The sequence below is a fragment of the Vigna umbellata genome, chromosome 1 (assembly GCF_029865625.1).
Source record: "Vigna umbellata cultivar VRB3 chromosome 1, Vumbellata_1.0, whole genome shotgun sequence".
Classification (NCBI taxonomy): Eukaryota; Viridiplantae; Streptophyta; class Magnoliopsida; order Fabales; family Fabaceae; genus Vigna; species Vigna umbellata.
The window spans coordinates 94,976,267-94,991,982 of NC_142165.1; the positions used below are offsets into that span (position 1 = coordinate 94,976,267).

A 15,716-nucleotide genomic window follows, 5' to 3' on the forward strand; every position below is an offset into this window, starting at 1 on the left:
TGACCATTTCTAATTAATTTACACCACATAATAAGATTCCTTATCAGTTAATAATTTAAATGTCAGTCTCCATGTTAACCAATAATAGTAGCGTAGGACGTTGTTTTCTTCTACATTTCAATCTTAAAACGTATATAATCCTTACTTACTATAAACATGCTTTGTCCGTGAGTCTAAATAAATTCTCAGACAGCTTAGTTTTTTCTTTCTAACATTTAGCTCTCTTCCGAGAATCTAGGGTGTTTTGTCGTCAGCGGCCATATTGTCTTATGTAGATAAATGTGCCGTGAAGTTGGGTTTGGCATTTGATTTGGACTACTTTAAATTTTGTCAACGGCCATAATCTTGGGGCACGTAACGTAAATATATTGTCTTGTATTGTATATATAAATGTTTTGAACCTTGGTTTGACATCTCAACACTACTCTCAGGCTGGTTTGCACTAGTTTTTTGTTTTATTGTTTTTGTGGGTATAATATAAAATTTGAAAGGAAAAGTTGTTTGAGAGCGATGTGTTGAGCCAAACCCACTAGTTGGATTAGTTTGATTTGTGAAAAGAAGTAACTTGTTCGGTCCATGTCCCTATTTTAATCTATGTCACCCACTAGTTAGTGTAATTATATTGGATATGCATGCGATGCAGAATTATATATATATATATATTATCAAAGGGTGAGGGAGGAGAGTTAGAATAGTTTACGAGAGACCATGATGAAAAACACCTTCAATTTGTGAAGAGGTTAGAGACATTTTTTAAATTTTGATGGAATCGAGCTCAAAAATTTGATGGATGTTACAAATAAGACACCCATAGAAAGAAAATTGAAAGTTTAAAGAACGTTGCAGATTTATAAGTATGATACAAGTAAAATATTTAAAGTTGTATTATATTCTTGGGAGATAAACTAAAATGGTATGTATATCTTATGGATAACTCTTCACGAAAGAAGCATGGATTTAACTATGGATACTTATTGTCTTCAAATTTAGAGACGTCACCCGACACAAGTTTATTAGGGATTACCTAATTAGGATAAAAAAAAACATAGTTCAAGAGAAAGGAAGAGGACTAGAGCATAATCACTTATGATAATATTGATTTGTTTGATATAAAAACTACAGTAGAAAAATATGTCAATGAAACAAAGCTTATTGACACAAAAGAAAATAAAGATTTGGTCGAACACATTAGAAAACCATTTTAAAAAGAGAACATTGAAAATTAATTTTATGTCTCGTGTTGCAATTTGTTATTATGTAAGTTTCTTAATCTCATTGTTAAGTAATTTTCTTCGTTATGTATTCATTTAATATTTTTAATTATATCTATTTTTTTTCTTAACTTTTTTATAAATAATTAAATGTGTTTACTTTTGTCAATTTTTATTTTAAAAACTTTATAGGTACTAATTCTAAAATTGAATTAATAATTTAATTTATAGTTAAGAACTTGGAGCAGAAGTTCATTACTAAACGATAATTGTAAGTTCAATACAACGACTAAGTATGAGTACTATTCAACCACTCCTAATTAAAACATTTTGATAAACAAAAGTTTTGATATAAACTATAACATTTTTTATTTACTAAAAGAGAATAATGTTCTAATATGAATATAAGATGATGAACAATTTCTTACGTTGTTTCTGTTACAAATATTTTTGGAACCATTCTGAGGTTGTATATTGAATATTTTCTATACAATATTAAATGTGTGTGACTTATTTATGTATCTCCTCCATTACAAAACATGCTTGGATAGGCTCTAACCATAGCTCTGATACCATGTTAGAAGTGGACTTGAGGCCTAACTCATCCCCACAAAACCGGCTTGTAAGGTGAGGTTTGCACCTCACTTATATATTATAGGTTTAATAGCCAATTTAGTCCTTACTTTGGTTGAAAAATCTCAATTTAGTCCCTCGTTATAAAAGTGTTTTGAATTAGTCCTAACTTTTAAAATAGTGGGTCAGATTGGTCCTTTCTGTTAAATATAAGTTAACAAAATTAATGGATGATGATGTGACACAACTTAAAGCTAACGAGGGACCAATCTAACACATCAGCTTTAAGCTGTGTCACATCATCATCCATTAATTTCGTTAACTTATATTTAACGAAAGGGACCAATCTGACCCACTATTTTAAAAGTTAGGACTAATGTAAAACACTTTTATAACGAGGGACTAAATTGAAATTTTTCAACCAAAGTGGGGACTAAATTGGCTATTAAACCTATATTATAATTTGGCCTTATCTCTAGTCGACGTGGAACTTCCAACATGCTTACCACGCCTAAACATATTACTTCTTTTCTTTATCATGTATAACACGGGCTGATACAAGTTGCAGACTATGCAAAAATAAAGACTATCGTTCTGTCTTTCCAAAAAGCTTCTTTGCATAAAATAACTTTAAATACATTCTTTAAAAGCTCTTACCGTCAATGTCTTCTTAAGAAAAATTAAGAAAAAACATTTTGTGTACATTTACAAGTCTTCAACGTCTATTAAGAATTGTTTAAAAAGATAATCAAAACTAAATTAAAGTGTTTGTTGAACTTTCATACGCAAATTCTATGAAAAAATAAATATTTTTTTCTAGTTATGGACATCAACTTTCAGTTCATTATAAATTTAATAAAAGTTAATCTAAATATGATTTTATGTTTTCCATTATAAATTTAAGTATTTATTTTACTAACTTTTTCAGTCCCTTAATACATTGTGAGCTCCACACAATTTATGATAAAAATATTTTATAATAACTTATAATTTCATTTCTCTTATTTTAACAAGATCAGTTTTGATTATATTTACTTAAAATAAAATTTTATCATTTTAAAAACTTAACTTGTGTTGGAATGATGATTTTATCATAGAATATTCTTTTTAATATTGTGCGTCTTGTTTACGCATCGCATCCAGGATTCATATATTTTGAAATTTGTTAGGTGGAATATTAAAATGATTTTAAATTTTTATTTAATATTTATGCTAACATATATTCCTTTTTTTTCAAATTTAATAAAAAAAATTATTTTCAAAGTTTAATCCTAGAAGTTAAAATAATTCATTTAATGCCAATTAAATTTAATACCACTTGAGTTCAAGGTCAATTAAATTCGATTTTATAATCGAAATCTTTACAGTAGAACGTGCAGACGTAATCAATCGGATTATTATTTGTTTACAGGGTTGTTTGGTTCAAATATAATATGTCTGAATTATTTGTTACTTATATATATGTATATATATATCATGTTTTTTCATCTTTAGACATCAATTTGCCTGGGCATGCGTATCCAACACAATTTTACACGGATGGAACCGAAGTTTGGTTAGAGAGTGGTAAAGAAAAAATTAAGGTTTCACGTACATTAAGTATATAAAAAGTTTAATATTGTAACATTATTACATGAGAAAAAAATAGATTATATCGATAAAATAAAATACTTTATAATAGTTACATGTGGGAACCTTAACACTACAATCACTCTATTAATATCTATATTTTTTATTTCGTTTATATTATTTATTATTATATTTTTCTCTTATCAAATGTCAACTAATATAATGATTTTTGTTTTATAGTAAAAAAATAGTGATTTTTACGTGTTGTTGCGATATATTTTTTTTCTATAAATTTGAGGAGGCCAAAATAGTTTATATTGAAATAAAACAATTCGAGTGGGTCATGTTTGCTTCAGTACCTCCTTATCCTATGTCTTTAAGTCCAAATCCTCTATAATCGTTTTTTTATTAAAAGAATCATATTGAAATATCAATTAATTAGCATTATTTTAATCAAATTTTTACGTTAATAAATAAATGTTGGATTTTAAAATTGGTTTTGACTGGAAAGTGTTTTTTTTCCGGATAAATAATGTTATTTTTTAATATTAACTCCCTTTTACGAAAAAAAAAAATCTATGTACTTTAAAATTAGTTTTACACAGAATCACTTACTACATAATTATGTATCACGGTGACATGAATACGAGGATGGAACACTTCGTATATTATAAATTATCTATATTATTATATAGAGGGGTCACTTTTTTGGTTCAATTTTTTAAAAATATTTATTTTTAAACATCTTTTTAATTTAACTGCATTTTTTTTATTTAACCATTTTTATACTAAATAAATAAAATACAAAATAAATAAAAATTATCTACAATAAAATTGTAAAAATTATTCATATTTATCCCAATGTCTCTCCTAATCTCCAACCCTCGTATGAAGTTTTCAATTCTTGTCACATATAAGATTGCAGATAGACACAATCTTGTCTGACCCTACTACCATTCCTAATTCCACAAAGCACAAAATTAAAGGTATTACTATCTCTCCATATTCACATCCATGTCTAGAGAAAGTATTTAGTGATAATGCTTTGATGTGATGGTGTACCAAGTAAAAATTGTCTTAATGCATATATAGGGAATTTTTGTTCAATATTTGATGAGGTTTTCTTAGTAATATAGTAATGGAAAGATTGATGAAAAGTGCGTATTTGTGTTGCAAGTAATGAAAGCCTCAAAGCATTAATGATAAGAAATTAGTAAGCATTTGAGCGGATACTTCGAAAGAACATTAATATGTTGTTCTGTTTGGACTTTTTCTTACACAAAATTCCAAAGAAACGTTATTTTATAGAAATTAGTATTTTAACTTCTGCAAGTGTACAAAATAAATGTTTTTTATACACAATTGTTTACTTACATCGTATTCACTTTTTTATTTTTATCGAATTAAATTCATACAAAAATAATATTTGATTCTATTTTAATATAAAGATAATAGTATCATTACAGCAACAATGGTTTTAAGATAATTAATATTCTGTAGAACTTAAAAAAATTAAAGTACGATTGAATTTTAAATCGAATAGCATCGTAATCGTAATCAAATAATTTAATACAAATTTGAAATCATTGCAGTCATTAAAGATGATTTTATTTAAAAGTTTAATCATTTCAACTGTCTTTATTTTTTTAAGTCATGTTCTTTAATTTTTTTTTTCTCGAGAGGTTTCTATTTTTAAAAAATTGAAATAATCACATTTTTTTCATTGATAAATAATAATACAGTTAAATAGATATTATCTGTTCGTAATTCTTTTAAATATATTTTTTAATTTTAATTTTAATTTTTGTTTATATTTTAAAGAAAAAAATAAAAATTTGTCAAGTGTTGAACTGACGTTGTATCATGTGGTAATGTCACTATGATGTGACAGTGTCACATGTTACTATTATACCACGTATCAATGCATTAGTCTCAATTTTGTTATTGTATTTTTATTTTATTTCAATTTAGTTCTAATTTTTTTAAATTAAAAAATTTTATCCCTACCAAATTAAAATCGAAATTTAATTTGTATATAAATGTTATACAAATATTTTTATTAAAATTGATATTTTTATAAAATATATTTAATAAGATTAAGTTTATTTATATTGAGTTAATTGTATAAATGTTAATTATGTTTTTTAAATATACCTATAAGAGTTAAAATATGTCTTTTTGGACGTGGAGAGGCGATAAAAAATAGGTCCAAATAGGTTCTTTTTATAGTGATCAATGAGCAAACAATCTTTTTTGTAGAACTTCTACATAATTGTTTAGTCGTCAACAACATGATTTTTTTGTATATGATTTACAACAGCTAATGAAGTATTATTTCTTTCATCCATTGTTTTCGCCATTTGTTACTACTTCTGACTTGATTTTATTTCTTGTGTTAATGCCTCAAGAACTTTAATAAAGTTAATCGATCAGTTAAAACTTAACGTAAACAAAAAAGTAAATTGTGAGTATGCGCTTGCTTGATCACCCATAACACTTTTCCTATGATTCCTCGTGCAATAAGAATTTATAAACAAACTTTGTTGTTTACTAGCTAGGTAAGAGGTTGGAAGAGATTCAAGGTTGAACTCGTCTTTCGTCAACCTTTTTCATTCTTTATGGACTGAGCGGCAGGGGTTCATGAATGAATTGGTCCTTCATCGCCCGTCGATGTTGGCAAGGGTTCACGGATAAACTCATCCTTCACCAACCTCTTTCGTTCATTCTTTAGACCAAGCGACGGGGTTCACATATGAACTCGTCCTTTACTGACTCAGCGAGCTTGGCAGGGGTTCATGAATGAACTCATCCTTTACCAACCTCTTTCGTTCATTCTTTGGACCCGAGCAACAGGGGTTCACGGATGAACTCATCTTTCACTAACCTCTTTTGTTCATTCTTTGAATCGAGGGATAGGGGTTCATGGATGAACTCATCCTTCACGAGCACAACGAGGTTGGTAGAGATTCACAGATGAACTCATCATTCACTAACCTTTTTCGTTTGTTCTTTGGATCGAATGACAGGGGTTCACGAAAGAACTCATCCTTCATCCACTTGACGAGGTTGGTAAGGGTTCACAGATGAACTCATCTTTCACCAACCTCTTTTGTTCGTTCTTTGGACCGAGCAATAAGGATTCACGAATGAAATTTTCCTTCACCTGCTCGGCGAGGTTGGTAGGGTTCACGACTGAACTCATCCTTCACCAACCTCTTTCATTTCATTCAGTTTACAGTTGAACACATTTTGTTGGACAATCCTCCTTGTAGTAATGATTGTAGAACATACAAATACTTTCTACAATAGCTCAGCTAAAATAAAACTTCCTGCTCAGGTGCTCTAGTCAATATGTTTCGCTCTTCAGATCATTAACAATTTTGGCAGTCCTTCTTAGTTTGCTATGAGCTTTTAGTGTGCTGGCTTTTTGCATGTTTCGTAAGTCTTCTTCCACACTAAGCTGCCCTCGTTGAAGCTCATAGGCTAAACCTTATTGTTGCACCTTTGCACAATCGCCCTTTTATAGGCCTTTTCTTGCACGACTGCCACTTCCCTACACTCCTAAAGAGTGTTCAACTTCACTCTTAACTGTTCGTCGTTATGGTCCATGTCTTGGACCTTTGTCCTAAGCGAGGATTCACTTATCTCCATAGGCAACATGACATCAGTAACATATATGAGGTTAAAAAGTGTTTGTCTCGTGATATCGTGCAGTGAGCACTGATAGGCTCACAAAATCTCAGGCAACTCGTCCAACTCCGAATGTACACTTAGAGGGGTTCAATCGCATGTTGTAGCGCCTGATTTGATCAAATAACTTTTCAAGTCTATAATATGTTCCTCGATTGATTAAGATTTTACCACCATGTCATCAACATATACATCCATGTACCGACCGATCTGGTGGTGAAAGATCTTGTCCATCAACCACTCGTAGGTGGCCCTAGCGTTCTTCAAGCTGAACGACATAACTTCATAACAGTAGTTCACTCGTTCGATGATGAAGGTCGTCTTGTTTTAGTCCAAGGGTGCATAGGTATTTTATTGTACCCAGAGTACGCATCTAGAAAGTTTATGATTTGGTGACTTGACGCGTCATCCACCAAGTAATCGATGTTGGGGAGAGGATAAGCATCCTTTGGATAGGCCTTATTAAGATCAGTGAAGTCTATGCATATCCTCCATTGACTGCTTAACTTTTAGACCATGAGCATATTCACGAGCCACATGATGTAAGTGACCTCCCAAATAAAGCTTGCTTCTTGTAGCTTCTTGACTTTGCCTCCACGACCTTTGTTTCTCCTCGCCTAGGCGACGTTTCTTCCGCGCCACCGGACAAACCTCCTTGAATATGGCCAACTTATGGGACATTATCCCACGATGAATGTCCAACATATCCATTGTCGTCTAGGCAAACATGTTAATATTGACCTTCAACATTAACGTCAATGCCTGTTCGCGTCTCCAATCAAGTTGTTACCCAATTTGTTGTCTGGCCTTCTTGCTTCCCTAATACTAGTTGCTTGATCACGCCTTGTGGCTCTATACGATCTTCGGTTGGTCCTAGGGTCTAGAGAAGCGATGAAGATCGTCCCCCTATCGAAGGGAAACTTCATTGTCAGGTGAGACATGAAGACTATAACACCAAACACATCCAAGGCTTGTTGCCTGATCAAAACGTTATAAGAGGTGTTAGCCTCTACCAAGAGATACCTCACCTGCATCTCCTTGTTGTCCCATTTGGATCCCAGTCTCGTCCTCAAGTCCACGTAGCCTTGGGTGCCTATTCTTTCTCTCATGAAGCCCACTATCTGCTCATTGTACGACACAATGAGATCTTCTTATAAATCCATTTTGAGGAACGTTTTCCAGTAAAGGATGTTGACCAAACTTCCATGGTCGATCAACACCTTACTAACTCCATACCGAGTTATCTCAAACGTAATCATCACGGGATTATCTTGGTCAGGGTCAGGAGCCTTGAAGCCGCGAACGTGATTGATGGCATGGACTTCCATTTTCTATCCACCAAGAGGACAATCTTTAGGGCTCGAACGCAATGCTTGTGGGTTTACGATGAGGACCCACCTCCCACGAGTCCTCCTAAGATGGTGTTAGTGTGATTACACAACGGGCAGTCCCTACTTCTGCTTTAACTCTTGCTCCTATGCTTGGAGTCACGTTGTCGTTTGATCCTAGAGAAGTGACAAATACCCAAACAAATTAGTTCCTCAATTTTATTACGAAGGGTGATACAATCCTCCATGGTGTGTCCCATATTCTTGTGATAAAGATCGTGTTTGTTAGTGTCAACCCCTAGGGGCATAACCCTCCCCTTTGAGGGGGAATCAAACAAGGCACTCAAAGCCTCTTCAATTATCTTGGTCCTGAGTGTGTTCAACTGTGTGTATTGATGGAAGTGTGACATGTTGGATATGTTTCTCAACTAAGACTCGTCCCCCTTGTTGTCGCCACTGTTCGACTTTTGGCCTTCCTTTTTCTCGCTCGTGGAAGCCTTTTGCGGCTTTTAGAGCTTGCGGAAGTCCCGTATGTCTTCAATCTGCATATACTTCATGGTTTTCTACCTCAACTCTTTCATGGTTTTAGCTGATGACGTATACAAGCTATCAGCAAACACCGAGTTATCACATGTGAGGGAAGACTCATGGCTAAGGTTCCGGATCTGTCGAGCGATTTTCCCAAATCAATCTATGAAATAGCGAAGGGACTCCTATTTTTCTTGCTTTAGGTTGACCAAGGTAAGAGTGGTCCAGTGGTTTGATCTACTCATGGAAAATTGCATGCTAACCAATGAGCGGATAGCTGCGAAGTTGTTAATGGAGTTGAGTGGTAGGGAATTGAGCCACGCTAACACATCTCCCTTGAGGGAAAGGGAGAACGTCATGCACCACATCAGATCGCTGGTGGTGTAGAAGGTCATCTAGTTGACTAACATCCTCAAGTGCTTGTTCGAGTTAATCAATCCATTATACTTCTTAAAGACTGAGGGAACCATAGGCATAGGGGTTTCCATGACGGTTGTTGTAAAAGGCAACAGATCAACCGTGTTCACTGTCTAAATGGACTGGTTCTCCCTGCTTGTTCCTATGATGTCCTCGTTGGTCATCCAACACGAGTCTTCTCTAAGCCTGGTTGGGGCAGATTGAAACTACTGTTGTTGTTGTTGTGTTGAGGCTCAAGGTACACACTATTAATATTTTACTCCTAGAGCATGACCACATTTTTGGCCTTGAGAGCCGTAAGCTCCTCTTTAGACCTCCTATGCATCTCTTTCATCTGCCTCTGCATGTCTCTTATCATCTTTAGCTTGCTGAGATAATCATCTAATTCTTTTGCCACGATGTTAGATCATCATATTTCTTATAGTCACTATAAGGTTTGCAGGTTGTTGAATATTTGACCCCACAGTGGGTGCAAAAAGTGTTTTGTGTTGTAGAATTAAGGTCAGCGTTCAACGTCCAAAAAGTCGTCCAAATGTCCAAAAGCTATCTTCGCTCCATGTCTTTCGATAGTTGTTCGTCCAAACTTCTTTCAATCGTTTGTCCAAATTGTTCGAAGAGTAACTACAGAAGACATTCCAATACCAAAGTTAGCTCTTGAGAGTTCAAATATTAGTGATACAATAAATACAATGACTTAATTATATCACACCTATATTTATAGATTTTAAAATAAATTTGTAATTAATAATAATTTAATTACAGTTCAATTGTTGCTAATCATACTTTACCTCTGTTATTTTAATATATAATTAATTGCTTAGACAATTGACCAATTGGTCAAACTCCACGACCCTTCAATCCTAGTGATAATTTATCTCCGCGTTTTATTAATAGCTGATTATTAATAACTGACTTGACAATCATACAGTATAATTATCTTAATGTATAAGAGAGAGATGGGACTAGAAGTGACTTACGTATGAACCACCTTACCTAACTGCTTTCAAATAGATTCGAATTCATTCACTTCTAAACAAGCAATCAATATCTAGACCGCGGGTTCTAACTATCCAAATATTAGTATAAATTCTCCAAAAATTTAGGAAAAGTATTACAACTTTTGATTCAGTGATATTAATCAGTAATGTGAAGTACAAATGTGTTCTTAACCAAGGCCTGTTCCTACATCCTGTCGAGGAGCGTCAGCCTTAATGCGTGGCGGCCTGATAATTCGATCAACGAGTCCATATTCAACCGCTTCCTGTGCGTTGAAACGTTTCATCCTGCTCAGGTCAAGGGTAATCTGAAGAGATGCGTTCACTACAAATTAGTTTCCATGCCAACAAAACTCATGAAGGAAGGGACTAAATTACGCACAATCGAAAAAACGGATTTGAAATAGAAAACTGAAGGAGGCAAAGAACAATTGTTGGAAAAGGACAAGCACATCCTTGTTTAAAGGAGTATGTCAAAGAGTCTCTCTTGGACAATCTTTTGTTTGAGCACACTTCTAGAAGAGAAAAATAATAAAAAAAGATAAAAGTTCTTATGTTTAACTTTGGAAAAAGTTAATTTTAGCTTCCGGAAAATTTGAGTTTCGTTTTTTTTTTCTTTCTTTTTTCTCAAAATATTGCTTGTGGACAAATTTGTCCACACAAACCAAGAGTTGAATTTGACTTCATCAGCAAAGAAAAGCTACTGATTTTTCAATTCAAGACTTATTCTTGTCTTGCAGTAAGTTGAATAGTCGTGTTATTTAAACCAGCACAGACGTCACAAACTCATTTAACTCCATGAATTTCATTGTTGGATTAACTAACCTTCTCAACAGGCTGACCCGTTTTCTTAGCCAGCTCATTGAAAAGGTAACCTCTGATTCTGAGTAGTTCATTTGCTTCATTCTGAATGTCATCAGCCTGACAATTTTCATGAGGTTAGCATCAAAAGTAAAAAACAATCTCATTCATCATCTGGGAGGTGATATCTATGAAGACAAGACATACCTGTCCACGAGCAGCTCCAGCCGGAGATTGAAGGGCAATTCTAGATAGAGGCATTGTAGAACGATGACCCTAGATACAACAGAATTTCATGAAAAGATTAATAGATAGTCAGACCCATTTCAATGAATCAGTGAGCTCTACTCGATACAATGAGCTAAAGGCACAATTGTATGAATCAAATAGACTTGAAGGCCACAAACAACACAACAGAATGGAGCAGAAGGAGGGAGCTTAGGAGTCAAAATTTTGATAGTATTAATGACTGAAAGAGTAATTCAATGTTCATTACTATTTTTTTTTCCATTTTTTATCTAATTGTGTGATCCCAGTTCTGTATGGGAGATATCCTCGTTCTTAAGAAAGTACCACAAGTGTTATTGCTGAAAAAATGGCCATTCATGAAAGATAAATGATATGCTATAAATATAAACAGTAGTACATGTCAAGTACTAGCTAATGTTATCTTTTTCTTCTCCTTTGCTGCTTCAAATGTATATGATGTTAAGACTAATTTTAATCATATTAATGATGGGAGGGGACACAAATGAATCATGTATGATATAGAGACAAGTTTCCCTTACACGAGCCTAAAGTCCATATTGGATAATTTGTTTAATATTGGGAGTAGAAATTTCAAATCATATAAAGTCACCAGGATAGACTTGACTTTTACGAGTTTCATCAACAGATACTGATTATAGAGTACCTTTTCACCAGCAGCAAGGAGAAATGTTGCAAGATTATAAGCAAATCCAACACAGTGGGTGGCTACAGAACTTTGCAAACTCTGCATCGTGTCATAGATAGCCATGCTTGGTGTAAGCTGCAAAATTGGCAAGCTTAGGCAAGTTAAAAACCATGCCTAATTAACAAGATGAAGCAAGAAATAGAAGGATTTAATTGATTGATCATAGAACACTTAGTCACAAGGCTTACATCACCACCAGGACCATTTATGTACATATAGAGCTTCTTGGAGTTCTCTATACTGTCAAGATACAGCATGGTCGCCAATATTTGGTTACTAAATTCTTCATCTATCTCTTGTCCAATGAAGATAATACGTTCTCGATACTGCATCAATAATGAACTAGATTTTGTACTACTTTAAAAAAGAGATGAATACCTAAAGGAAACTTGAGGTTCACATATGAATCATGACCTATACCTAAGTGATACAAAAGAAAACCAGCATCTTTTGTATGTGTGAAGTGTCTAATTAGTAATATACACCAAGGACTAATGACTTACTAGGGCATTCCATATATCAACCCATTGCCAAGTTCCTTCACCAGGTGTCTTATAGGGGACTTTGGGAGTGCCTATGGGCATCATTCGAATACTTGCCCTTGATGGATTGTGTTTGGCATACCTGAAAACATGAAAAATATATAGTTTCCTTCAGTCTGTTTCAAACAATGCATAAAATTTGTGGCATACTCTTCTACAAAGTGTGACATATCATGCACCCCCAATTAGTGTAAACCATGTTGTATCCATACTTTTGCTAGTTCAAAGATTATTAAGAACGCTCTTCACAATTCACATTTGTATCGAGAAAATTAATTAAGAAATATTGATAGAATACCAATTGATATATTGAAGAACATGATTATCAAATCACAGAATACATATAAAATACAACAGAATTTGCTGTCCCAGAATCAAAGGCTCTGACATAGATGGGTTCTCTATCCAAATTACCAAAAAAGCAACTCACCAATCACCCTATATACCTATGACATACTTAAATAATTGCTCCAGACATTCTTTCCTTAACTGCCAACATGGCAGTGACTATTCAACAAATTCTAATAATACATAAACTCCTAATGATAGTTATATTGAATATATTTTAATATATAACAACTGCTTTTCCTTGCTGCTAATAACTATCCTAAATCTTGAAGGCCGAAAGTAGGAAACTGGCTCTTCCACATTATCTTTGTCCACTTCAAATAGAAATTACTTTGCCATCTTCACTTAGCTCTTATTATATCACAAAATTAACATTCTTAATTTCTTCTCTGCACATAAAATATAAGGGTTGAAACAAAGATGAATTGGAAAAGGAGAGTGAAGGATTACCGACACTGGAGAGTCTTGTGTACTTTCCCATAAAATTCAGCGGTTACATTAGGTTTTACCGCTCCAAAAGAACCTGCAATGGAAAACGATGAGCGGGCAGCAGAGAAATACAAAAATTGAAAGATAACAAGAAAAGGATGGAATGAGACACACTCGCCGATTGAAGTTTCAACCCGGAGTAGAGTTTTGTTGCAACGCTGAAACCGCAAAAAGAGATAACACAAGAAGCATTAGTTACATTATACAGTAAATTATATAATTTTGGAGGAGAAGGAGAGAGAACTGTGACCTAAAATTGGAAGAGGAAGATAGACGAGGCGCAGAACCGGTGGTGTAGGGTGCCACCGCCATGTTGAAGCGATTATGAGCGGATAGGGAACGCACTTTTGTGCCCCAAGAACCAGAAGAGAAAGGAGCTTCTTGCAAGAAGAATGAAGATGAATGGATATCAAAGACGATGTCGTTTGAATCCTCTTTATGCTAACTAGCAGTGAGTATCCCGTTTTGAAAATTTTTTAGGCTTAAATAAATGTTTGCTAATAATATTTTATTTAACTAAATAATTATTACAATTTTAAGCACCAATTTTTATTACACATTTTGGATCTCGTTGTAGTAGAAGATCTTTTCGGATTAACGTTTACATTTAAAGAGCAAAATCACTAGACTAAAATTTATATCAAAGTTATGTTTGTTATTAATTGATGGGGAAATAGATGTAACTAACATATAATCAAAAACATGTTAATAAAATTTGAAGAATGGTTTATAGAATATCTAAATAAAGTATGTGGATTAGATAAATTATCCAAATGAATATAACATTGTTTTTATGAAATTACTTTTAAAAGAAAAATTGTAGCAAGGTATTCTTTATATTAGACATGATGGAAAAATTAGTCATGTTATAAACTTTATCCTCAATAATATCTATGTATAAATAGATGTTTGTACCACAACCAATACAAGAAAAAACTTTTAGAGTAGAAATTCAAATTTTAATCAATAATAAATAATATTTAAAATCACATCAAATAAAAAATTAAATATGTCGAAGGTTTTGACTAAAGTCAAAAGTCGAGTTGGATAGACAAAATCAAAAGTTAAATTACTTAAGTTGATCGAATTAAGTGGACATGAATAGAAAGTTGATCCAAATCACTCAAGACAAAAGTTAAGCCATGTTAGTCTCTCACTAAAAATCAGACTCAAAAACATGTTTAATCTTAAAAAAAAGTTATATACATAAAAAGAAAAGATCTCTTTATATAATAATATAGATATATATTATAGAAACCATTAAATATTTGTGTACTTTAAATATAATAATTGTCGTAAAAAAACAACTTATTTTTGCTTTCTAGGTCAAGATTCGTTTCTTCTTTTAATCATGAATGAGGTTAAATTATAATTTTATTTTCTCTTTTTCAATAGTTATATTTTTAAAAATTAATTTGAATTCATTTTTAATTTTACATAAATTTTACTTTTTAAAATTTCGTTGAACTGAACCTAGATTTAGCATACTTATTTAAAGTATTATTAATAAATAATATACTTAATTAAAATGAATAATAAACATATAAAACATATTTAAAGAGAACTAAATTGCAAAATGATCGAAAATATAAATCTTTTAATTTTCTTTTCGTCACTTGTACCTTTCCATTTTTCCCTGGCAAAAACTTACCAATATGTGAAAAATATTTAATAAAATATAGTATTTAACAATTTCAATTTCTATGTGTTTTTAATATAAAAAATACAGTATTAATCTATTTAAAATTATTGTTAGTATAATTTCTAAGATAAATAATATGTTAGTTAAGGGATAATTTTTTTATATCATTACAATATATAATAGATAACCTTTTGCTTTAATATATAAATCATAGTTAAGGTTAATAATCTACAATGCACCAATTGAGATCACGTATCCACGTGCAAGATATTTTAGGATATTTTATTATAAGAAGAATCTAATTTATAAGATATTAAAAATTTTATAATGACAATAATTTATAATTTTAAAATAATATTTTTTATTTGAGTCTCAATTTTGTTCTTGTCTGTTTTTATTCTTAAAAATTAAATAAATATTAAAAAACTTACAACTAGTCATGCGTCATATTCAACCAGTTGACTCGTTATTTTTCTTATCTAAAGATTCCTAAATGCATCACGGATCTCACCGGTTCGATCAATATAAAAAGATAAAACACCATTTAAATCCCTAAAACTGTAATAGTAATTATTGATATTTTGTGTCTCTCACCGACCCCAAATAACCCAATAAAAAGAAACTGGTC

At 32.3% G+C, this 15,716-nt stretch overlaps 1 protein-coding gene across 1 annotated transcript; it reads right to left on the bottom strand.

Annotated features, from left to right (window-relative positions):
* Positions 1–10,289: 10,289 nt before the first annotated feature.
* Positions 10,290–13,884, bottom strand: CLP2 (CLP protease proteolytic subunit 2). The gene is made up of 9 exons (XM_047302348.2): positions 13,697–13,884; positions 13,561–13,604; positions 13,408–13,480; positions 12,571–12,691; positions 12,256–12,393; positions 12,026–12,142; positions 11,320–11,388; positions 11,137–11,232; positions 10,290–10,619 (listed from the first exon to the last, which is right to left on the bottom strand). The coding sequence occupies exons 1-9, from the start codon at positions 13,756–13,758 to the stop codon at positions 10,482–10,484; spliced, it is 858 nt and encodes a 285-aa protein (XP_047158304.1). The 5' UTR covers positions 13,759–13,884; the 3' UTR covers positions 10,290–10,481.
* Between the last annotated feature and the right edge of the window lie 1,832 nt (positions 13,885–15,716).

Excerpts from the sequence above, each read along its gene's own strand:
- CLP2 (XM_047302348.2), bottom strand. The coding sequence starts at position 13,758 with ATGGCGGTGGCACCCTACACCACCGGTTCTGCGCCTCGTCTATCTTCC. Across the intron at positions 13,605-13,696 it reads TCTTCCTCTTCCAATTTTAG|CGTTGCAACAAAACTCTACT; the intron begins GTCACAGTTCTC and ends TTGCGGTTTCAG. Across the intron at positions 12,394-12,570 it reads TTGATATATGGAATGCCCTA|TATCGAGAACGTATTATCTT; the intron begins GTAAGTCATTAG and ends TTATTGATGCAG.